The sequence below is a fragment of the Podarcis muralis genome, chromosome 3 (assembly GCF_964188315.1).
Source record: "Podarcis muralis chromosome 3, rPodMur119.hap1.1, whole genome shotgun sequence".
Taxonomy (NCBI): domain Eukaryota; kingdom Metazoa; phylum Chordata; class Lepidosauria; order Squamata; family Lacertidae; genus Podarcis; species Podarcis muralis.
Window position 1 is genome coordinate 24,398,031 of NC_135657.1, and position 24,642 is coordinate 24,422,672.

The 24,642-nt window shown below is 43.2% G+C and overlaps 1 protein-coding gene across 2 annotated transcripts in view; it reads right to left on the minus strand.

Moving 5' to 3' along the window:
• Positions 1-9,479, minus strand: part of UBR2 (ubiquitin protein ligase E3 component n-recognin 2) — a 54,791-nt gene extending 45,312 nt beyond the window's left edge. Inside the window, exons 1-3 of one of the 2 annotated variants that reach the window (XM_028724763.2) lie at positions 9,205-9,479; positions 3,918-4,177; positions 2,491-2,569 (exon numbers count right to left, since the gene is read on the minus strand). In XM_028724763.2, the coding sequence (XP_028580596.2) occupies positions 2,491-2,569; positions 3,918-4,177; positions 9,205-9,342 (477 nt within the window). In that variant the 5' untranslated portion in view covers positions 9,343-9,479. The remainder of the gene's footprint in view (positions 1-2,490; positions 2,570-3,917; positions 4,178-9,204) is intronic. The other variant, XM_028724762.2, reaches the window with a different exon arrangement.
• Positions 9,480-24,642: the final 15,163 nt, after the last annotated feature.

The following is a 24,642-nucleotide window of genomic DNA, read 5'->3' on the forward strand; positions in this document are numbered from 1 at the left end:
CTTCATAAATGAAAACCAGGCTGGTAAACTCTCTATCCGGAACTGATTGGCAATCTGGGACACAGTGAAGAAGACCTGAGAGACAATTTAGAGATTCGTGGTGGTTTTCCAATCCTTGTGAAGTTAAATGGTTGCTTTAAAGTTTTGTATAACAAATCCTATACTCAATGGAGCAGAGACTACAGGAATGTCCTTTGGGCTCACCACCAGAATAAGGCTCCATCTTCCAGTAATAGCCCTGACAGCTGGCTGCTCCCAGTGCCAAAGGATCAGCAAGTCTTATGAAAGGGCAGAGGGGAAGGAAAGTCATTATTACCTTTCAAACTAAGGGTAAATCAATGATATGAGCTATAGCAAGCAGAATTCTCCTTGCTTTTAGAGCTAAGCAGGGCGTATTCTCCAGGTCTGTCCTGCTTGCTTTTTTATGAACAAGGATTCAATAGATTCTGTTCCAGCTCAAGCCTCTACTCGTGATAAAATGCCTACAGGACAAGATCCTACTATTGTACTAAAATATGAGGTCATACAGACAAATCAGCAGACATGATCTTGGAATCATACATTATAGGAATTATTGTATAGAATAAAAGAACAAGAATCACTTGAGTTTACTGCATGACTCACTTATTCCAGTTCCAATTTTAGGTTAGATTATGGAAAATACTGACTGGTTGGCCTTATGATTATTAGTTCTGCTAACTTACATACTTCAAGAAATGCACTTCCCAAAGAAATTACAGGAAGTTTCTCCCTGCTCCAGCAAGTGAATTAGGCGATAACAAGATAAGGACTATCTCATTCTTCTTCAGTTAGCAGCTATTCTAATGAGACAGTGCATCTGGCTGTTAACCAGTAGGTTGGTAGTTCAAGTCAACCTCGGGTCGGCTGTGGGCAGGATTCCTGTATTGCAGCGGGTTGGACTAGATGACCCTTGGGATCCCTTCCAATGCTGATTCTATGAGTCTATAATCTATGTTAAGCAATCAGAGCAAAAACAGATCCAACTTAAAGATAAGGCCAGGGGAATGGAGAGTGAAGCCTTTCCCTTACTTTACGTCTGCAATTTATTATGTTTAATATGTGAACTTGTATGAAGCATATTATGGGATGGCAGTGTAGAGAAGCAAAACCTGAAAGGGGTAAAATGCCTGACGAAAGCTATGGGATTAATTTCAGGTTCAAAGTAAGTAGTAATAATAATAATAATAATAATAATAATAATAATAATAATAATAATGCAACCTACAGTATACAAAGACTGAACTACATAACTTCAGACTATCAGTGGTGTGGTGTTTTAAGGACTTGTGTTGTTTCATAGTGTGTGTTTTTAACCTCATTTGACTTTGTTGTAAGCTGCCCTGGGGCATGGGAAAGGGCATAAACCATTCTTAGAAAAACAAACATGATAACATACACAACATATCTGCATTGTTGTGCCATCAAAACTGATCACAGCTGATTAGTAGGAATTAACATTTGCAGACCCCTGATAATTTCTGTAAAGGGGAAGGAAATCCAAAAGTTGGGCCGGGGGGGACGGGGGTACTGAAGATCAACAAACCACCAAATCCAGAGCCCTACTGGGCACATGGCCTCAGGCTAAGAGGGAGAAGAACCATTTTACCTGTCCCCTTTCTGTTTTTTCAAAAATGATTTATCTCCTATTGTTTCCAATAGGAAGGAACATGAGCCGGCTCCAGGGCTGTCGTATTAATTCCCTCTGCTTTTGGGGTGTGTGTATCAAGGAAGAAGGGGTATCAAGGAAGTGGGAACACTGACCCATCTCTGTAGCATCTACTGGTCTCAGAGCTCAAAGTTGGTAAGATAGGGCTGTAGAGGTTCCTGTGACAGCTTGGAGGGGGGCAAACTAGGTCAGATCTCCCATGAGTTTGGACCACTGCCTCCACCCTCACAGGGGGAACTGAAACATCCTATGGTCCCTAGGATGCCCTGTCTGGGACCATAGGATTGCAGCCAAAATACCTATTTATTTGTTAATTTCAGCCTTTAGTGCGTCATATGTTCAGTGATAAATGGATATACTGGAGATGCTGTTTTCTTCTTTTAAATAACAGTGCTGAGTTATTTGTGAGCATAAGGCAGCTGCTGTGTCATAACTGGTTGACGCATTCATTTATTGTCTGTGATTACTCTCATTAAGCCCCTCTACCTACACCTATAATCTAAGGAAATGAACCTCAAAGTCAAACTTTTAGTTTCTGAAAGCCGCAACATTTAATGTTACTCAAAGTACTGATCTGTGCGAAAACATCAGGGCTGCCTAGGCAAGTGGGAGTACTTCCTACATACTGAATTTCATAGCTTTTGTAATGCTACATTTGCATTGGGGAGCAGAGGAAGAGAGAGGGAGGAGAGGAAAAGGTAATGGGGGGGAAGTGTGATAAAATATACACTCATTTGATTTGACCAAGTCACAAATTTGATACTGAATGAGACATCACTAAAATCACACATAGGCTTACTAACCCTGTATCGATGCTCTCTGTGAACACTTCCCAGGAAACATTCCATGCAAAGCACGCAAGTTGGATCAACAGCACAATCTCTGACAAAAAAAGAGAGTAGAAAAACATGTTAATAAAAGGGCCAACTACACAATGTTTAGGATGAATTTCTATACATATTTAACTAAAAACAAGCTCCACTGAATTCAATAGGACACTTCTGAGAAGATCTGTATAGGATTGCACTGTCAACTGCTTGAGAAAAAGACTGTAATGTATATTGGACACAACCTAGGACCTTCTATGCAGATGGAAATTATATTATATTAATTATATTATATTATAATGTTGTTGTTGTTATCATTATTTATTGAATTCATATACAGCCCTATACCCGTGGTGAAAAGTCATGTTTCTGCATGTGGGTGTGTCTTTCCGATTGCTTTTTTAAAACTACAGATATAAGGATTACGGTAAAATTTATAATGGTGCTCATTATGGGTGGCTTAGAGGAGAACTGCTATAACAGTGTGTGATTGGGAGGAGAGGGGAGATTGTTCCTTCTGACAAGCTGAAATGTTTGCACTGATGGAACAACTCCCATAGTGCTATGTTGAAGTCCCCCCACAGTAGACCCATTCAAATTAATGGCCCCAACTTAGTTGTGTTCATTAATTTATATGAACCTACTCTTCAGTAAAATTTAGTTGAACACAACCCTATATTTCTCTGGGGAGGCTGACAAGTTGCTAAATCTGGAAGTTCTGTATGTATGTTGGGACCCAAGCCTACTCATTTATGTGAGAGGGAGAGAGGGGAAATAGTGTTAAAGTATGGACAACCCACCACAACTTCTGCATTCCTGACACCCAATTTTGAGAAAGAGCTGCTGAAATTCCAAAGATTCGTGACACTTGAAACTATGAGGACTAAAATTACAGAGAAACAAAAACTGCAGTTCAAAACCACTACCTGCCCAGAAACCAAAGAATTAAAAAGTACTAAATGGCAGCCACAAATAACCCAAACAGGTTGGGTTTTTGCTGTTCTTTGGAACCAGAGATCAGATATAAGAAGGGTATCAAATTGTGCCCTCGTGAGTATGTAGCCTGATCTAGTTGGGACCTAACGGAAAAAGGGGAGGAGGCGTTTTTTGCCAAAATCCTGCATCCAGTTACAACCTCCTACACCACCTCCCACGCAGCCCCAACCATCTGCAGCATGTAGCTGCCTTTCTTCAACTTCAACTGGTATGCCAACTACGACAGTTCCTGGGCAGGGAACCTGCTTTCACTGGATTTACTGGATTGCTTTTATTGTAAACTGCCCTCAATTTTTTAATGAGTGGTGGTATTAAAAATGTTTTAAATAAATAAATAAATAAATAAATAGAGCTCAAATCATTCAACTGTTAAGGGGCTTGACAGTTTAAAAGAAGTGACTAGTTACCTGCAAGAGTATGTAGGCTCGCCAACTTTAAACACCCGACCACAAAGATGTGAAGGTTTGTTGGATTGCTCAAGTTTCTGAAAGCCAAATGCAGGGTCTTCACCGCATAGGTACCATTCCATTGGTCCCAGCAAAACCTGTTGCGCAAGCAAATCTTCACTTTGTGGGGCTGGATTAGGACCCCTACAGTAAATTTTGGGTACATAGTAGGCAAGGTGCTTGTATATTTCTTTCGGAAGATCAGGTGTTTGCAGCCATTTCTATAAGGGGGGAAAAGTTAATACACATTAGCACTGCCTCCCAGAGTTCTTTGCTCTCCTGCCTCTGTCACACGATGAGAGACAATACCCAACCCGTTCAGGCCATCAGCAAACATCTCAAATTAAAAAATATTTCATAGCTTTCCAGCATATTTCTTTATGAAAATACTACAGTGGTGGTAGCACTTTCCTATGCAGTATAACATCTCTACAACTATCAATATAAAATTCAGTCAATTTTAATGTCTACAGTCCAGAGAGATACTTTGAGCATATCCAAGAGCACATCCATGACCAATCAGTTGTCAACTTTTTTCCTTTTAAAAGCTGCAAGTTTCAAAGTAGTTTACCATGTGGCAATGCGTACACAGAGATGTACAATAAATACAAGTCTAAAGTCAAACTGCACAACTAGCTGGAGGACCCTTTGAAAAGTGGCTGTTGCCTCAAAACTGGTAGTTTCAAAAACCTTTCAAAGAAAGGTGTGACTACATACAAATAAACCCATAAACCTTTGTAAACAACCTCATTTTGGATAAGAGCGCTGCCCAGGAAAAAACCTGCATTTGGCAACAGCCACGAGAAGTCAATGAAGTTCTTTTTGTCGCACAGTTTCATAATCTGTAGTATTAATCCTGTTTACTCTAAAAGTTTTACTGCTTTTAAAGTTTTCTTCAATGGAATTCTGCTGACGGTGTTACATTTAGTATGGGGTGGGGTGGAAGAGAGCCAAGGTGAAGGAATGGAAGCCTTTGAAAGATTTTTTTTTTTTTTAGTGTTAATCAGAAGACATGGCTTCAAAGCCCATTATATCACTGCTTTTCTTTTAAAACTACAGTCATTAAAAAACAAAGAATAAGCAAGTGGGTTTTCAAGGCATGCCAGGAACACAAAGTGATTCAACTTCAGTATGCCTGGCCTGAAGTAACCTCACTTGCCACGCTTGACATTTATGCTGTGCCTGCATGAGAAAAAAAATGTTAAGTGGCACCGCACAACTGTGCTCAACCTGAAATAGGGGAGGAGGTTCAAGGGAGTATTCCCCAACAAGGAACCATACCAATGCAGGAAGGATCCAACTGTCTTCTGACAGAAATGCATGAAAGTTATCCTGAAAGCTCTTCCTGATTAGCTCTGGTATTTTTCAGCGGTAAAGGAATGAAATAATTTGGTACACCCACCACTGAGCCTTAACAAAGAGAGCATAAGAATTGTTTTGCTGGATCAAGACAAGATCCAGCTAGTCTTGCATCTCTTTCTTAGCAGAAACCATCCAAATTCTTCTCAAACTTCACAAGCCCAGGGCAGAAAGGTGATGGGCAATTCCTATTACTTTCATCCTGGAATTACCAAACATTATACAGAGTGAAACTTGCCATTTCCAAAATTTAACCTAATATTTAGACATGCTGGTAGCAAAACTAGCTTCTTCTTTGGGGCTCATTTTTGGCAATGGAAGGGGGCAGGACTCGTCCTTTTTATTGTAATGCTGGATGAGCATTTTAGGAATTTTATACTGTATGTCATTTTAAACATTCTGGTTTCTATTTGATTTTATCTGTTTGTATTTTATCTAGCTGTGGGACTTTCTTTGCATAAAGAAACTAACAAATATAATTAGTAATAAAGAACATGAGTTTTCACAGCTCCATCCAATACTTCAGTTATTTTCTGGAAATATTTTGACTTGATAACCTATTCAGAATGCAGAACCCGGTTACAGTATATTATTATTATTATGCATAAAGTACACAAATTAATTATAAGGGGGAAAACCCTAGCTTGAAAAGCTTGATACGTCAATGAGATCATCTGAATTATTTATTTACTGATGAAGTTGTATAGCACTTTTAAGTGAACTCAAAGCAGAAGCCAAGGAGTTGCCATATAATTTGTATATATGTGCTTGTGGATAGGTCAGGCTGGAATGATACAAAATTATCAACTTTTGCATGTAAATTATTTTAGCCAGAATTAAAGAATCTGAATTAAAGAGTCTGAATTAAACAATCTGAATCATGGCTTTCATCTAATATAGTGCCAAGTAACAGCGCAATTGTTAATATTTGCTACTTAGTGCTAAACTGAATCCAAGCCAATGTCTTCTTGGTAGAACCTTGTCCACTTTCTAATTCCTCTTAGCGGAAAAACTAACATAAGAGCACAACTAAAAAATGCAGCAGTGCAATTATTGTTAACCTCAACACCCAACAGTGTTAATCACTTTCAACAACTTGATCTTCCATTGATTTTAGATTTTTAAAAAACAATCACTTTGATTAAGAAACAACCTTAAATGAAATAGATTTAAAGTATCATTTACAGTAAATACACAGAATATGTAAATAAGGTTGTCAATGCCATTAATGGTTAAAAATGCTATTTTTGTCATCACTAATCAGTGGGCTGAAAACAAGTGAACCACCTACTGCTTTTACAACACCAGAAAATTATCTATTATAAAATGTATCTATTAGTTCTTACTATTTATTTCAAAAGGATTACTGCCATAATAATGTTTATTGACGATATTTAAACATATTGTATCTGCAAAAATCCTATAAGATAAAACACTTGTATTTTTCAAACGCAAATAATTTATAATTTCAAATAAAAATTGAAGCCACCTTGTTATTACATTCTTTCTAGGTTTTAATTCTATGTACAGTATGCTCGGAGAACATTTAATCATAATAAACTAGTCACATAAAATATATATTTAAAAAGATATAAAACATTTAATTTTAACAATTCCATAAGCATAGTTTGTGATAACGTTAGAAAAGTTAAACACAACTTAATATTAGACGCCTTTGGTGACTACACAGGAGTGTCTCGGCTACAAGTTTGCCTTCTACTGTACAAGATATACTTTCCTTTGTTTGACAAAAGGGTGCAAGATACAAAAGATAAGAACATACTGTTTTTTCACAGAAAAAGAAAAGGCAACTGTATGTTACCACAAGTTCCCTACAAAATTTCAAATCTCCACAGAAGAAAAAGAGAGCTTCACATACAAACAAGATTCAATTTTCTATACCAATCTATTAAATAATTAAAAACTTTTATTTAACATGTTACTGATAGCTACTATGAGGACTATAAAACACTCCATATTGCTAAAAGGCCCACAATGGGCAACAGATTCCAATTCCACAATTCTATGTGCCAATCCTGCAAACGGTTGTGGGTATGGGAAGAACCAAATCTGCAAGCACTAGATTCAAGATGTCTAAATATAAAGATTATCAATTACACAGGATGCTACTGAGCTCAATTGTGAATTTATTGAGCTTAACATATAAACATAAAGTAACAACAATTATGATAATACATTTCTGGGAGTCAAGAGGGTACTATGAAAAGGTAGCAAGGCTTCAACAAAAAAAGCTAAAATTCAGTCCTGGGGGGAAAGTTTTTTACTTGGTAAAAGAAGTCAGCAGCTCAGTTATAAAATTAATAAATATTATCATGTTATAAGAGAATTCTGGTCATATGAGGTGCTAAAATGAACAGGCCGTTAGACATCTAATTCATCTTATATTTTATAAAACACACAAAAGGAACAGAATGATGTCAAAACATAACTCCATATCCATCTATAGAAAGTTACACCATGACACTCCATCAAACTATACATTCTCCAACCTTGCAGGCAACTGCAAATTTTTACTAGGCTGCTCATGTATTACTGGAGTGTTAAGTTTTAAAGTCTGGTAACTTATTTCACTGGAAGGAATTGTTCTCTGCTTCCCAGAGCTGCTCATATGAACTAAAAGATGGGTCAGATGAACAATTTCAGAGCTATTTTAAAAAAGTCACGAGTTCTGTTTAAGGGGCAACCAGAAAGAATATTCCCCAAAGAGATAGAAGTGACCTGCCCTTAAGACTCTTCAATTATACCCTCAGCAACGCTACAGACACAGAGGCTTGTGATGAAGTGGTTTAGATGGGAGAACACCTGCCATTTCCCATGATGACTTTAAACTTAGAGACGAGGAGGGGAAGTGCAAAGCCACAGAATATGCAATGTTTTAATGTCAACCACTATTGCCTATTTATGACTGGTACCAGAAGCTCTGTTTACAAATTAAATACAAATCGAAGACATCAATCCCAAAATTTATTGCAGGAAGAAATCCATTCCCAATAGCCTTGGAGAAGAAAAAGCAGCCCCCTCAAAAAAAATAAACAATAAAATAAAAAAGGAGCGCACTTCAGATCGCAGTTTGGTTCACCCCGCTGACTTGTGCTCCCTCGAACGAAGTCCGCAACTTACCACGGACTCGTTTCTCTGCTAAGTCGGGGGCAGCATGCAACCGATCCTGCTTGCAGAGGGGTCACCTCTCTTGCCCCCTTTCGCCGAGACAACCTGTCGGGGTCTTTCACACGACCCTTTCCCCCCGACCCAGAAGACCCGCCGCGTTGCTCTCTGTAGCATCAAGGGGTGAAAATCAACCCCAGGGCTCTCTCGATTCATGCTCGGTAGTAGCACTGCGGCACAACTCCTTGCCTAACTTCGCAGACCATTTTTATTTGTTTGGGAAACTTGCTTTCCCCCTCCCTCCTCCCTCGCCGTTTCTCCGACGCCAAGCAGCGAAGACCCTCCCGCCTTCCCCGCTAGGCAATAAAACCTTTTGTCACGCGCAACACCCCCTTTCTTTTTTTGCTCGCCGAGCTTTGTCTTCTCAACTCCCTTCTTCTTCTTTTGCGTGTCAACCTGCGTGTCCCCTTCACTGGACGTGGCTCCCCCCACCCCCATCGCTAGGGAGCGAGTGTCTGCCCCCCCCAATTCTAAGCTTCCCCCCCCAAAAAAAACCCCCAACCCACCCTCTCCGGCCCCTCGCCTCTTTCTCCGCCCGCAGCCCCGAGCATCCCCTCACAGCCTCCTATCCTCGTCCCAACCCACACACCTGTCATCCTTGCCGGGCCTCATAATGCCCGGGTCGGACGCCCACCCCCGGGCCGGCCGGCCAAGCGCCTCGGTCTCCCCTCCCTCGGCGTCCCTTCCCCCCGAGGCCTCTCACCAGGGCAGTCTCCTCAGCGGAGCACTCCAGCAAGCTCCTGTCAATAGCCGGGACCTCCGTCTCCCGGTCCGCCGCCATCTTCTCTCCTCCCGCGCTGCTGCTGCTGCTGCTGCTCCTCCTCCTCCCCCTCCTCCTCATCCGCCTCCTCCGTCGCCAAGTCAGTGGCACCCGGAACCGGGCCCGGCCGGCCGGCCTGACCTGTAGTACCTGCCTGCCAGCCTGCCTGCCAGGGAAACCCGCTTCCGTTCCGAGGCCAACCCCGCCTCTCCCCAGGCGGCCCGGGCCCTGCTCTGCCTTCCCTTCCCGGGCGGAAGGGACGCCATTTCAGGGTCCCGCGAGGCATCCTGGGAGTTGTAGTTCTGAAGCAGAGGGGCGGTGGCGGGAGCCCTTCGGAGGGGCGAAGCGTCCCCACCTGCTGTGATCTGCCGAGCCTGTTTGTTGTGGGCGCAGCTGCCCAGCTTGCTATTGGCTAGTAAACAAGGAAGGCGGCTCAATTTGGCTTAATTTGTGCAAAGCTTAGGCTCCCCAAAGGCTTTGTTGGCTTAGCCCAAGCGTGACTAGTAGTAAATATTTGAGCAGGCCATTGAGCATGTACAGAGTGGGTTTGAGCGCTCTTTAGCGTGCACATCGCTGGGATTTCAGCGCGGTGCATGGAAGGTACCGCAGCGGAATTTGCTCGTCTAGATGAAAATAGGATTATTAAAACTATTCGTTCATCCAGCGATAGTACTGTACTTCTTTTTGTTTCCAATATTTATCTGCTAGCTTGAACTTAGACAACTATAAATGAAGCTCTAGTCATTTTGCAAGACTTAGCTTGTACTGTATCACACCCTTAAGCTTACCCAATTTGGTATTTCTAGTAATTATAAAATAAAATAAAAATATTTAAAACGTAATGGATGAGAACGGGAGAGGCTTGTTTAACACTTTGTCCTGTAGGGAGCAGCAGTGTACCAATATGTATGTTTTTAATGTGTGTGTGCATTACATATACACAGCACACTGAAAGTTTTAGTCTCTGAAACTGCGTGCATATGCATGCACAATATATTAATACCGGAGGCAATTTAAACTTGCAGTGACTGATAGAGTTATCTGTCTTTTGTAAAGAAAGAAAAGACAAATGTCTCGGACAGTCTGATGCATTTTTTATTTCTGTCAGAAAAGTCTAAAGGTCTGTTTCTAAGCACAATGTTGGAACAACCCCACCGGAATCAATGGGGCGTCTATTGATTGATTTACTAAAACATTTCTATCCTGCCTTTCTGTTGAATGGCCTCAAGTTGGCTAACAATATACCTTAAGAAAAAACTAATAAACAATAAAGGAACACACACACAGCTATCAGAATAACAAATGGAGACAGCCAAACAAATCAGTAAGAACAACACATTACTTTCTGTACCCCAGGCCAGATCTACCATTAGGAAGAGTGAGAAAGCCAGCTCAGATAGCTGATTTTGTGTGCCACAAAAGGGCAGTAAATTGCTGCAATTTACCTTCCTCTTATGGCATTCAAAATCAACTGAGTTGCATTATTGTTTTATTTTAACTGACGGGGCAGAGGTGCTTGTGGGATTTCAAATATCTATGTGGTATGGAATATACTACAGAAGCTAGTGTGGGCAGGGCAGGCTTTGAAATCATCCTCTAGAAGAGAATGAACTATAAATAGGCCCACTGGTGCCAGCTATAAGGGGGGCCCTGAGGGGCCGGGCACCCACAAAAAATTGTTGCGGGTGCCTGGCACTTGCACTGTGGGGTCTCCGACACAATTTCCTGGGCCTCACAAAGCCCCAGATGTTGCATCCAAGGCCTCACACGTGACATCCAAGGCCTTGTGGGACCATAGCTGTCAACTTACAGATTTGAAAATAAGGGACCAGCAGCCTCGAAAATAAGGGATCAGCAGCCAAAATAAGGGATTTTCCAAGCACAGGTATGTTTCAACTTCTGAGCCCCCCCAAGCCAAAGGCAGAAAGCCCAGCCAGCAGCCAAATGAAACCTCAAGCGGTGGTTCCCACAGCACAGCAACCTGGCAAAGGGGATGCAGCAAGGGAAACCACCGTCCCCTCTCTGCTGAGAAGTGCTAAGCAAAGGCGAATCCCCAGGCAACGCAGCCGAATTGATCGGCACAAGGCATGCAAGCTCCACCCCCCAGTCGTTCTTATACTCCTTATTGGGTGAGCAACACAGCCAAGCAACACAGTAGGAGCCTCCCTCCTCCCTGGCCGGCAGGAAGGGAGGGAGAGGAGCTGCTTCCTTTGAAACCCAGGAAATTTAAGGGACATCATCAATAAGGGACAGCAGTGAGACACAGTGCTGGGATAAGGGACTTTCCCGACAAATAAGGGACAGTTGACAGCTATGTGTGGGGCTTCCAACTCGACTTCTGGGGCTCCCTGGCACCGCTGTGGCACATGCAACATAACGTCATGATGTCACGGTGCGATGTGACGTCATGATGTCTGTTATGTTATGCGTTCCGCTGGGCACCCATAATGTGGGGCCCAAGTCAGCGCCCCTGAATAGGCCTCCTATCAAGCCTTTTGGGTGCTCAAGGAAGTGCCCCCTCCTGACATACTCTTCTTTTTTTGGGGACTATTTAGAATGTGTACCTTTATTTTCCTATGTCATAAACCTTAGTGCCTGCCGTCTGGAACACCCTCCCATCAGATGTCAAGGAAATAAACAACTATCTGACTTTTAGAAGACATCTGAAGGCAGCCCTGTATCCAGACATTTTTCGTGTGTGATGTTTTGCAATATTTTGTGCTGTAAGTGCCCAGAGTGGCTGGGCACAATTTTTATTTTTATTTTTTGGACAAAGTGTGTAAGAATAAATGACCCTTCCTGTGCAGGGGGGGGGGGGTGATTAGAGGTAATTAAAGAGCTACTTAAGGTGCACTCATCACTATTTGGAAAGGCAAAAGCAAATTTTAAAATAAAAAATGGTCTCTATTCAAACCCATATGCTTCTTCTTTTTATATAAGTAATGATTAGTCACCTTTGACCATACCGCTACATTATGATAAATACCATTATTTATTATTAAGTGAGGAGAAGGAGAAGGAACTGGGCTGTTCCCAGAACATAATTGCTGGTATGAGAGTGCATGGAGAGAGTGGGATCACACCCATTTGCCCTGTCTTATGGCGCTGTGGGTTAAACCACAGAGCCTAGGACTTGCTGATCAGAAGGTCAGCGGTTCGAATCCCCGCGACTGGGTGAGCTCCCGTTGCTCGGTCCCTGCTCCTGCCAACCTAGCAGTTCGAAAGCATGTCAAGTGCAAGTAGATAAATAGGTACCACTCTGGAGGGAAGGTAAACGGTGTTTCCGTGTGCTGCTCTGGTTCGCCAGAAGTGGCTTAGTCATGCTGGCCACATGACCTGGAAGCTGTACACCGGCTCCCTCGGCCAATAAAGCAAGATGAGCGCTGCAACCCCAGAATCGGTCACGACTGGACCTAATGGTCAGGCGTCCCTTTACCTTTATGGCCTGTGCACATTTTGCCAAAGATCTGAAAAAGGCCTATGGATGCCCAAGCATTTGGGATGATACATTTTGCAGGGTTCCCAAGTTAACCAAGAGTTATGATGATTGTGCTGATTGCATGTAGGGACAAATTTGGATCTTTGGCTGAGCACAGACACAGCAGAGTCACACCAGCTGGCAGGATCCTGCGCCATGGATTCGCATCTGTGACTCGTATGAATAATAATAATAATAATAATAATAATAATAATAATAATAATAATAATTTATTATTTATACCCCGCCCATCTGGCTGGACTTCCTCAGCCACTCTGGGCGGCTTCCAACAAAATATTAAAATACAGTAATGCATCAAACATTAAAAGCTTCCCTAAACATGACTCACGTTTCCTTCACGTTTAAGCCCAGTGGCGAACATGCATTCCATCATCCCTGTGCCTTCAGAGACCGCAGTGAAACTCACACAGATATTACTAAAAAGGGTCAGAATCTTTGTCTAAAACAATTATACTAGCTGGAAGACTTCCTTCGCTCCAAACATTTCAGTTTGTAAACTGCAAAGTCAAGCGTAGGACCTCAGCTGCAGTTCCCTTCAGGTTGCTGATATTTGCTTTCTAGATTGGTGATCATATAAGATGAATTCCCCCATTTATTTTTTTAAAGGTAATCAGTATACCAATTTGAAAATACATGTATGACAATGCTACATTTCTGAGAAGTCAAATCCTGTTGGGGAGAATTTTAAAAAACACATGTTTACAAATCATATTACAGGTGAATTGAATGCAAATGTCAAGATATCTGGAGGACACTGAATTGAATATAAGAAGAGTCTGGAGGTTTGGGTGAATGGCCCATCTAGTCCAGTATCCTGCTCTCATAATGGCCAACCAGATGACTATAGAAAGCCTTCAAAAGTTCAAATAGGATCTGAGCAGAGCATCATTCTCTCCTCCTGGGATTCCCAGCATTCAGAGGCATACTGCATACTTCGCTTTTCAAATGATGTGATTCTATCAACCTACAATGTGACCCACTATTTAAACCAAGTGGGTGTGCTGGTGGCACTGTGGTCTAAACCACTGCCGATCAGAAGGTCGGTGGTTCAAATCCCCGTGACGGGCTGAGCTCCTGTTGGTCTGTCCCATCTCCTGCCAACCTAGCAGTTTGAAAGCATGCCAGTGCAAGTAGATAAATAGGTACCACTGTGGCAGGAAGATAAACGGTGTTTCCATGCGCTCTGGTTTCTGTCACGGTGTCCTGTTGCCTCAGAAGCAGTTTAGTCATGCTGGCCACATGACCCGGAAAGCTGTCTGTGGACAAACGCCGGCTCCCTTGGCCTGAAAGCAAGATGAGCGCCGCAACCCCAGAGTTGCCTCTTACCACCCAGGGGTCCTTTACCTTTTAACTTAAACCAATAGTCAACATAATTTCATAACACAAAAAGACAGGATTTCAGAGAATTCCCTTTTCCTCTAGTTATATCCTGCCATGTTGCATCCCACCTCACATTGTTCCAGAAGGTTCCCCAACCCTCCAAAGCAGATTTTCAGGGGGTCTCGAAGGACTGTGGGAGAAACTGGTAAAAATTGCCTCCCTTTCTTCTGCTAGCTGGAGTACTCTGGAGCCAATCCCCTATGTTTACTGTAACAATGTTAATCTGTTGCATATTGCACTTAGTTCAAATTATTTAATAATTCTTAGAGATGCTCATGTTGTTGGTTTTTTGTTTTAAAGATTCCTTTACTTAACGCCTTCAGACTGGAATTGATTCCAAAATCTGGACCTTCAATAGTTTGAATACAAACAGTCTGTGGGTGGATCTAGACACAGGTTAAAAACGCTATAAATAAGTCAGAAATGAAATCGTTACAAGAAAAAAAAGCCTGTGTAAAAATCCTTATAACCTCCTTTTTGCTCTCTGGCGCCATCTGGTGTTGCATGTTTATAACATGTTCAAAACGTATTATTGTGATGAATGTAAGAGGAAAGCACTCACAATAATCTATTTTAGATTTCAAAATAAAGCACAAATAGAAGCTGATTTATTATACCAGATGTCAGTCAAAATAGTTGCTGTAAACAGCAACTAAAAAAAATCTAGTCTCTTTCCTGTTTACTGATACCATCAAAGAACTGCTTTACCCGTTCCTATCTGCTTTTTCGTTCCGGCAGTGGTACAAACTGTGGTAAACAAAAAACAAAAATATATATCTAAAGGAGATAAAACATGGTTGTACTTCATGGTCACAAATTCCAAGGCGGTTGCTGTGTTAATCAGCAACTACTACAGCTAAAAAACAACAACAAGCCAGTGTTTTGTGGCACCATTCAGACTAGGGCTAGATGTGTTTCAGTTAAACGTGTTACAAACTTTGCATGAGAAATTGGGTAAGCAAAAACTGAACTCCACAGCGCCGTCTGGTGTCACAGTGTTAGAATGCATAAACAACTCATGTACATCATTTTTTCTTTGTCAACGTAGCTGTGTCCTTAGGGCTTAAATCCTATATGCAAGGCACCCCCAAACTCGGCCCTCCAGATGTTTTGGGACTACAGTTCCCATCATCCCTGACCACTGGTCCTGTTAGCTAGGGATGATGGGAGTTGTAGTTCCAAAACATCTGGAGGGCCAAGTTTGGGGGGTGCCTGCTATATGCACTGCACTTACCAGGGACTTACTTCTAAGTCAGGGCCAGAATTAGAAAATAAGTCTCATAAGACCAATGTACTGCACGGCATGCCCAACTGTTCAGAAAGCAAATGGTTACATAGGTATCTTCCGCTGAGTTTCCCAACTTAAAGTAATGCTTTGTGCACCCGATGAAGTGGGGAGCAGCTCATGAAAGTTTATGCCATAACAAATCTGATACAGGTAGGTAGCCGTGTTGGTCTGCCGTAGTCAGAAAAAAATAAAAAATTCCTTCCAGTAGCACCTTAGAGACGGTGCATGCACACGAAAGCTCATACCAATAAAAAAACTTAGTTGGTCTCTAAGTCTAAGGCACTAATGGAAGGAATTTTTAAAAATCTGATACATTGTGATCCTACAAAGGTCTATGCAGAACAGGGCTGGGCTGGGATGTTTTGCTGTTTGAGGCAGAACACCCTGGCACTGTCTGAGGTGATTGCCTCACTTCACCTCACGTATGGGCTGGCCCTGACTTAGAAGTAAGTCCCTGGTAAGTGCAGTGCATATAGCAGGCACCCCCCAAACTTGGCCCTCCAGATGTTTTGGAATTACAACTCCCATCATCCCTAGCTAACAGGACCAGTGGTCAGGGATGATGGGAACTGTAGTCCTGGACACATCTAGAATACTGGTGTCGGAAGCAGTGTCCAAGTGAAAATTGTGATTTTCCTTTAAAATAGTCTTTTCTTTTTAATTGTGGATTTGCCAAAAAAGCTCAACAAATTTCTGTCCGGATTCTCACTGTTTGAAATACGGCAACCCTAAATAACCAAAGTATTGTAAGCTTAGCTGGAACGGTCTTCCATAATACCAATCAAGAAAGCACAGTTATTTAAGACGCTAACATTGTTTGCTAACTACTTCGCTGCTGCACATTATCCTTGACAGTGATAGCATTTAGTAATTTCTAATTCTCCTGTTGAGAGTAGGGTGGTCATATTTATTATCTCTATTTTGTAGCTCTTTTCTATCAAAGTTCATCATAATAGCCTTGTGTGGCAGAGACTAATATTATCACCTTTGTATTTCAGATGGGCATTTATGGCTGAGCAATAATGGTTTACCTAAGACTACGAGGCCCACCAAGTACTGAAAGAAATCACAACTGCAGTAAAAACAGCCATAATACAAGACAATAAGCAGCAAAGCCGATAAGAATTCCAATAATGGGATGGAAGATTATTATGTTGTTTTGTTCCGATGTCAGGGACTTATTTTCTCTCAGTGGATTTAGGTCGACAATAGTCCCACGGACCTTGAGCTAAATAAATGGCAACAAATTCCTTATACAGTACATTTACTGTTGCTTTGGTCATTGAGCAGCACAGACCTGAAATAGATTATTGAATACAAAATACAGTATTTAAAACAGTTTAAAACAAATTACAGTCACAGTTAGAGTGGGCCCTATGATATATATCTCAAGCGTCAAAGACCAAGGTAAAGAGGTGTGACCAGCATACCGTGAAAATCAGTGATGATTTTTGTGTCCATAAATCTTCAAGACAGGGGTGCCAACTTGAACAAAATATATGGGGGGGGCAGGTAAGCCCCTGTCCCACATAATTGATCACATGACACTGCACACACACACCATTGAATGGCAATGCCCATCTACTGGGGGGGGGGCTGCAAATCATTTATGGAGGGGCCGAAGGGACATTGGCCCCTTGGAGTTGGCTTCTATGCTCCAAGGGCAGACCATCCCAATCGGTTGTCCACCCCTGCAGAGTGCAATAGCCACATTTGACCCAAAGCTCACTAGGAATTGGTCCCTCCTTGACAAATGACTCACAACGAGTCCCACAGAGTATTACCATTCTACTCTGTGGCAAACACCAGACTGAGGGTATGTCCAACCACAGGTGGAGGAAAGGTAAAAGAAACAAGTGAATAAATAACCGGTAGGCAAGAGAACGGCAGAGCACAGCAACACACTCAGCCAGTGTTGTCTACTAAACCCATGCAGAAATAAGTATTACAATCTCCTCATCATAGATACTCTTTGTGGAGGCTGGTTCACTTGGGCAAATGAGACACTGCTCCAATATTATTATTTTATTATCCATTAAATTTATATTCCAACCTTCCTCCCAAACGAGACCCTTAGCCAGCCACCACCTGCCTTCCTTCTGACTTACCACCAGTTCAGGGGGTAGCATTACCTGTTAGCATCCTCATCCGTGTTCTCAATGTTGCCCCTTGTGGAAGTCACCAGAGAGGACAAAATTAGAATTCGTTGGCTCTGCTTGTCATTGGCTGTCACTGGCTCCACCTACTTTTGGTCTTCCTCCTTTCTGCCCTGCCAGTCTCCAAGAGACACCAGACACCGTTGTGACCATTTGACCATACTCAGTGATGACTCATTGGACCATTTTCCTTCCAGCTTGCGGTTGCCTTTGTGAGTTCTTAGTCCTGTGAGGCCGCTAGGACCCTGATGATTCAAAATTGTCATCAAAGCTTGCCGATATTATCTTGGATAGACGTAGAAGAGGTGGTTTTGTGAGTCAATCTACTAACAGTACAAAGACTCACTTTAGAAAACCAAACCTCCAAGAAAAGAACTGTGAACCGCACAGCCATACAGAAATACTTTACCCTGTTTATGCAACCACTTCCCTTGTGGGTTTTAACTGCAAATAGTTACATCAGAATTGGTACGTGTGCCCATTATAGGCACTAATTCTCTCCCTGCCTGTCGTCCCAGCTCCTTGCAAACAAAAGCCTCTGGTGACCTTGATCCTATGCTATCTCACCGCACATGAAGCTTCAAGCACAATGGGAGGGATATATTTCCCCCCCTTTATAACCTCTTAGCCTGTGAACTTTCGCACAGAAGTATGGTTAACGTGACTGTGCATTTTTCAAAATGAAGGCTCTTCAATGCTAGATCCCTTCTGCCTGTAAACACTAAAGCAAAATTATGCATCTTCCATGACACCCCAAATGATTTTTTAAAATTTAATTTTACACTTTACAAATATATTTATTTCATTCACAAGCAGGAGCTGAGATGAGGGACAAAGTAGGCATGACAGAGTCAGCTTCATGTATGTATTGAAACACACAGCTACCCTGTCACATAGAAGGGGAATGCAGAGGATCCTGTTAAAAAACCCCAGCCAGGAACAAAAGCCAAATTTCCCCCCAGCGCTTGGCTTATATCCCATCAGCCTAGCTTTCCAAGCAACTTTCTGTTTCAACTAACCAGCTTCAGTCCTTTTCTGAATCTCTGGTTCAATTCGATGAGAGCTAAGAATTCTTTGGTGTGGCTGCAAAATGTTAGACTAGCCTCTACAGGGTTGTTGTAACGATAACTGCAGTGAGAAGCAGGGATGTTGCACACCTGCCTAGAGGCTGTGGAATGGACTTCTCTCTTGACTTTCCAGAGAGGGTGCAAAACATCTCTTTGGCCTTCAGTTCAGCCGGTTGGTTTACTTGTTTTCTGCCGTTCTGTTCTTTCGTGAAAGCCTTATTGCAATGGTTTTGTTTTAGCTCTTTGTACAGTGCCTTGAATATGTGGAGAGGCAGCTAACTAGAGATTTTAATCAGTCTGTGGTCAGAGATGCTTCTGGTATCAGAACCTCTGCTGGGGCGGGGATAGGGGAACACCTGGAGAGAAAAACAGGTTAAGGGCTACAATGAATGGGAGCATCTGCACTTGCCCGTTACTTTATACATGGATTTTTTTCTCCTATCTGATTGGGGCAGTTCCATGTTTTGACATGAGGATATGTGACTCAGCCACCTTGTTGAAGCTGAGCAAGTCTGGACTGCTTGGGAGAGGCAGCAGCTCAGTGGGTAGATCATCTGCTTTGCACGCAGAAGTTCACAATTCCCAGGTAGGGCTGGGAGACTCACGTCTTTAACCCTAGAGAGTTGCTGCCTGTCAGTGTAGAGTATACTGAGCTACATGGAGGAAGGATCTGACTCAGGAAAAGGCAGCTTCCTACATGTTTGTTCAGAGCCTGAATAGGAGACTCCTGGAATCCCTAGATTCCATGATGGAAGAAAAGCTAGACTGGTGACTGGGAGTGGCAACTGAGACCATATAATACCGGTCCTGAAAGACCTACATTGGGCCCTGGTACCTTTTTGAGCACAATTCAAAGTGTTGGTGCTGACCTTTAAAGCTCTAAACGGCCTTGGTCCAGTATACCTGAAGGAGTGTCTCCACTCCCATTTTTCAGCCCGGACACTGAGGTCCAGCTCTGAGGGCCTTCTGGCGGTTACCTCCCTGCGAGAAGTGAGGTTGCAGGGAACCAGGCAGACGGACTTCTCGGTAGTGGTGCCCACCCTGTGGAATGTCCCATCAGATGTCAAGGAAATAAACAACTGCCTGACTTTCAGAAGACATCTGAAGGCAGCCCTGTTTAGGGAAGCTTTCAATGTTTGATGTTTTATCGTGTTTTTGATATTCTGTTGGGAACCGCCCAGAGAGGCTGGGAAAACCCAGCCAGATGGGTGGGGTAAAAATAAACAGTAGTAGTAGTAGGCTACAAATTTGGCCTCACCAGTGTGGTGTAGTGGTTAAGAGCGGTAGTCTCGTAATCTGGGGAACCGGGTTCGCGTCTCCGCTCCTCCACATGCAGCTGCTGGGTGACCTTGGGCCAGTCACACTTCTCTGAAGTCTCTTAGCCCCACTCACCTCACAGAGTGTTTGTTGTTGGGGAGGAAGGGAAAGGAGAATGTTAGCCGCTTTGAGACTCCTTAAAGGGAGTGAAAGGCGGGATATCAAATCCAAACTCCTCCTCCTCCTCCTCTTCTTCTTCTTCTTCTTCTTCTTCTTCTTCAAGATTTAAAAAACGAGGCCAATGTTTTTAGGCATTGCATTGTTAAACAGGAAGGTGTATTACATGCCCTAGTGCTTTTCAGCCAGCAAGCATCCCAGAGGCCCTACATTTAAAATGCTGAAAGAAATCATGTTTTATAATAAAAACAACCATAATGCAAGATAGTAAGCTGCAGGGAGAAGTCCCAGTGTTAAAATGATGACGAGCTCTAGAAAGGGGTGTGTGTCCATTGAAGACAGTGCTCAAAGGAAGTGGGCTGTTCGTCCACATCCCACACTTAATCCACACCAATTCTGCCTTTTCAATTCTCCAAGGACAGAGTGTGTAATAGTTATCAACAGCCCTCTAAATATAGGGAAACTGTCAACAAGGTCACCTGCATGCTCTTCAAACTATGTTGCTGCATTATTTTCTTTCATAATATGCCTGGGGCTGAACGTGTCTCCAGCAAACCCTCAAGATTTATTTTCAGCATTCATTTTATCTTAATTTAACTTAACCTGTGAACATCTTTCTTAAAGCGGTCGGGTGGGGGCCCTCGAGGCCTCTCTATCTGCTTCCTCCCTCGCTACACCCCTTTCTAGCCCCCACTTGGTATCTTTCCAAGTAGTAATGCGTCCTTGAACTCTGATAATACTTCCTGCTTGTCTGAGCGCACTCCTCTGTTGTCTCCCGAGACAGATGGAAGCCAACAACCAACCAGCCTGGATGGATGGAAAAGAGTGAAGAAACAAACCTACTGCACAAAAAGGTAAAATTCGCATTTAATGCTCTCCCCACCCTTGCCAGGTGGCCCTCAGGTGGTTGCCTAGAAAGGAATGTGGCCCTCGACATTATCTTTATTACTTTGCCTTTACTCTTCCCTGCTCTGGGGTTGAAAATATTCAATAAAGAGCAGGTTAGGAATACTTCTAATTACTAATGAAGATGATGTTGTTCCCCAACCTTATTCTTTAGATGGCGATGCCCCCAAATAAATTGATTTTAGTCAGGATTAAACAAACTTTGCTCCTCTACATGATTCATTGGAACATCTCTCATTATAGGGCAGCAATCTCTAGGTTGGATTACTGCAACACCTCAAACATAAAGCTACCTCTGAAGACAGTTCGGAAACTTCAGCTGGTGTAAAATTCGGCAGCCCGGTTGCTCACTGGGGTTAAGACCAGTTGAGCATATAACACCAAATCTGGCCTGACTGCACTGGCTGCTGATTAGTTTTCCGGGCCCAATTCAAAGTCCTGTCCCCCTCCCCCCCCAAAAAAGTGCTGCTTTTGACCTATAAAGCCTTAAACAGCTCAGGACTGCAATACCTCAAGGAACGCTACTTTCCATATGGACCAACCCAGATCCTTCAATCATCACCTGAGGCCCTTCTCTGTGTGCTTCTTCCACAAGAGGTGCAGAGAGTGGCAACCCAAGAATAGGTCTTTTCTGAGGTGGCTTCGCGCTCGTGGAATACTCTCCTCAGGGAAGCTTGCCTGGCGCCAGGTGATATTTCTCTTCAACCAGACATTCGGCCGACAAACGTTCCAAATGTGTTTGTGGGAGGGGGGGATATTGGTTTGTTTCTGTTTTATTACATATTTTATGTTCTCATTTTGCATTTTTCCTGTCATGCACCACCCTGGGATCTTCAGATAAAGGGTGGTACAGTGGTACCTCGGGTTAAGTACTTAATTCGTTCCGGAGGTCCGTACTTAACCTGAAACTGTTCTTAACCTGAAGGACCACTTTAGCTAATGGGGCCTCCTGCTGCTGCTGCGCCGCCAGAGCACGATTTCTGTTCTCATCCTGAAGCAAAGTTCTTAACCTGAGGTACTATTTATGGGTTAGCGGAGTCTGTAACCTGAAGCGTATGTAACTTGAAGCTTATGTAACCCGAGGTACCACTGTATACATATTTGATTAACAACAGCAACAGCAACACAGCTGAGAGAAGTTTAACTGAAGCTTCATTGAAATCCTACATTGAGTGTCTACTCCAGTAGTTCCCAGTGTTTTTCATGTCACCACCCCCTTGGTTCCATGCCCCTTACTCTATAAAAAGCATTGTTCAGAATAATAATGATAATAATAATAATAATAATAATAATAATAGAGTCATACCTCGGTAGTCAAACAGAATCCGTTCTGGAAGTCTGGTCGACTTCCAAAACATTTGCAAACCAAGGTGCGGCTTCCGATTGGCTGCAGGAAGCTCCTGCAGCCAATTGGAAGCCATGGAACCCGCGTCAGACGTTTGGGTTCCAAAGAACGTTCGCAAACCAGAACACTCACTTCCAGGCTTGCGGCGTTTGGGAGCCAAAACATTCAACTCGCAAGGCATTCGACTTCCAAGGTACGACTGTAATTTATTATTTATACCCTGCCCATCTGGCTGGGTTTTCCCAGCCCCAGAATAGCGGTTTGCACAGCCCACTAAAGAAGATAATGCACAATAAAATTAAAAACATTAACAATTAATTGCACATTCATTCAACATCCAACCCAAACTACTTAGGTTCATTAATTCAACAAAACTGAGAACTTGATCAAGAGATACTAGCTTTTCAGTTCGAGATCTACTTAATCCACTTTCCTGTTTCCAATAGTAACCAGCCAGCTGCTTCTGGGAACCTGATAGTAGGGAATGAAGGTCACAGCCCTCAGTGTAAACCCAAACAAGATTTCCCCTCACGTTTCAAGCCCCACGCCCCAGCAGCTGAATGCTGGCCCACTCTGTTGCAGATGTTGCAGTGCTAGGCACGGAGCCTTATGAAGCGGGTCTCCCAACTGCATGGAAGCTTCTACAGTGGTACCTCGGGTTACATACGCTTCAGGTTACATACGCTTCAGGTTACGACTCCACTAACCCAGAAATAGTACCTCAGGTTAAGAACTTTGCTTCAGGATGAGAACAGAAATTGTGCTCCGGCAGCGCGGCAGCAGCAGGAGGCCCCATTAGCTAAAGTGGTGCTTCAGGTTAAGAACAGTTTCAGGTTAAGTACAGAACTCCAGAACGAATTAAGTACTTAACCCGAGGTACCACTGTACTTGTGTTCAAGCAAACATAGGTAGAAGCCCCCTGGGAAGGTCTGGGACTGAGCAAGCAGGAATGCTAAGGGTGGGACCAGGCTGGATGGATAACATCAGAATAGGGCTATACAGTGGTACCTCGGGTTAAGAACTTAATTCGTTCTGGAGGTCAGTTCTTATCCTGAAACTGTTCTTAACCTGAAGCACGGCTTTAGCTACTGGGGCCTCCTGCTGCTGCCGCGCCGCTGGAGCATGATTTCTGTTCTCAACCTGAAGCAAAGTTCTTAACCCGAGGTACTATTTCTGGGTTAGTGGAGTCTGTAACCTAAAGCATCTGTAACCTGAAGCATCTGTAACCCAAGGTACCACTGTATTAGCTTCCATGTTGACTCTGGATACAAGGAAGCCGGGTTCGAATTCCGACTTGGGCCCCCTGTAGTGTGAATGCGGCATAGGTGTAGATCACACGGGTACTCCTACCAGAGTCTGCTTGCTGACAAAACCCTGCTTAGTTTTTGTATGAGTGAAATAGCCTTCAAATGAGATCATGTTGTGGTTTTGAGCATGTCAGACTGACCTATTTCACAGGGCTGCTATGAGACCAAGGTTGCAATCTTCTACCTACTTACCTGCAAGAAAGCCCTAATTAACTCAGTAAGACTTGATTCCATATCTCTTTTCTTTTGTGTAAACACTCCAGGAGCTTTTTTGGCTCAAGAGTGAAGTTAAAAATGTTTTAGATCAATAATAACAGCGATTCTTGAGATGATTATCCAGAGCAAGGTTTGGGATACAAAACAACCCTCCCTTTCACTGGGTTGCTGACTGAAGGGGAGCCAAAATGAGCCCACAAGAGGAAAGCATCAGAAGTTTTCAGAAGTATGTACAATGAAAAAGAAAGGAAGCCTAATGAGACAATCCCTCCACCAGATTGTCCAAGCTAAGTAGCCCTGGAAAGCTGAGCATCAGTTGGGTGGGGGGTGGGAATGGCCTTACTCCGCTTGGAGGAAATGGCTGGGTGAACATGAGTGCACCCATAGCTGTCAACTTACAGATTTGAAAATAAGGGACCAGCAGCCTCGAAAATAAGGGATCAGCAGCCAAAATAAGGAATTTTCCAGGCACTGGTATGTTCAACTTCTGAGCCAAAGGCAGAAAGCCCAGCCAGCAGCCAAACGAAGCCTCAAGCGGTGGTTCCCACAGCGCAGCAACCCGGCAAAGGGGATGCAGCAAGGAAAACCACTGTCACCTCTCCGCTGGGAAGCGCTGAGCAAAGGCGAGTCCCCAGGCAATGCGGCCGATTTGATCCGCACAAGGCATGCAAGCTCCACCCCCGTCGTTCTTAGACTCCTTATTGGGTGAGCAACGCAGCCAAGCAACACAGTTGGAGCCTCCCTCCTCCCTGGCCGGCAGGGAGGGAGGGAGAAGAGCTGCTT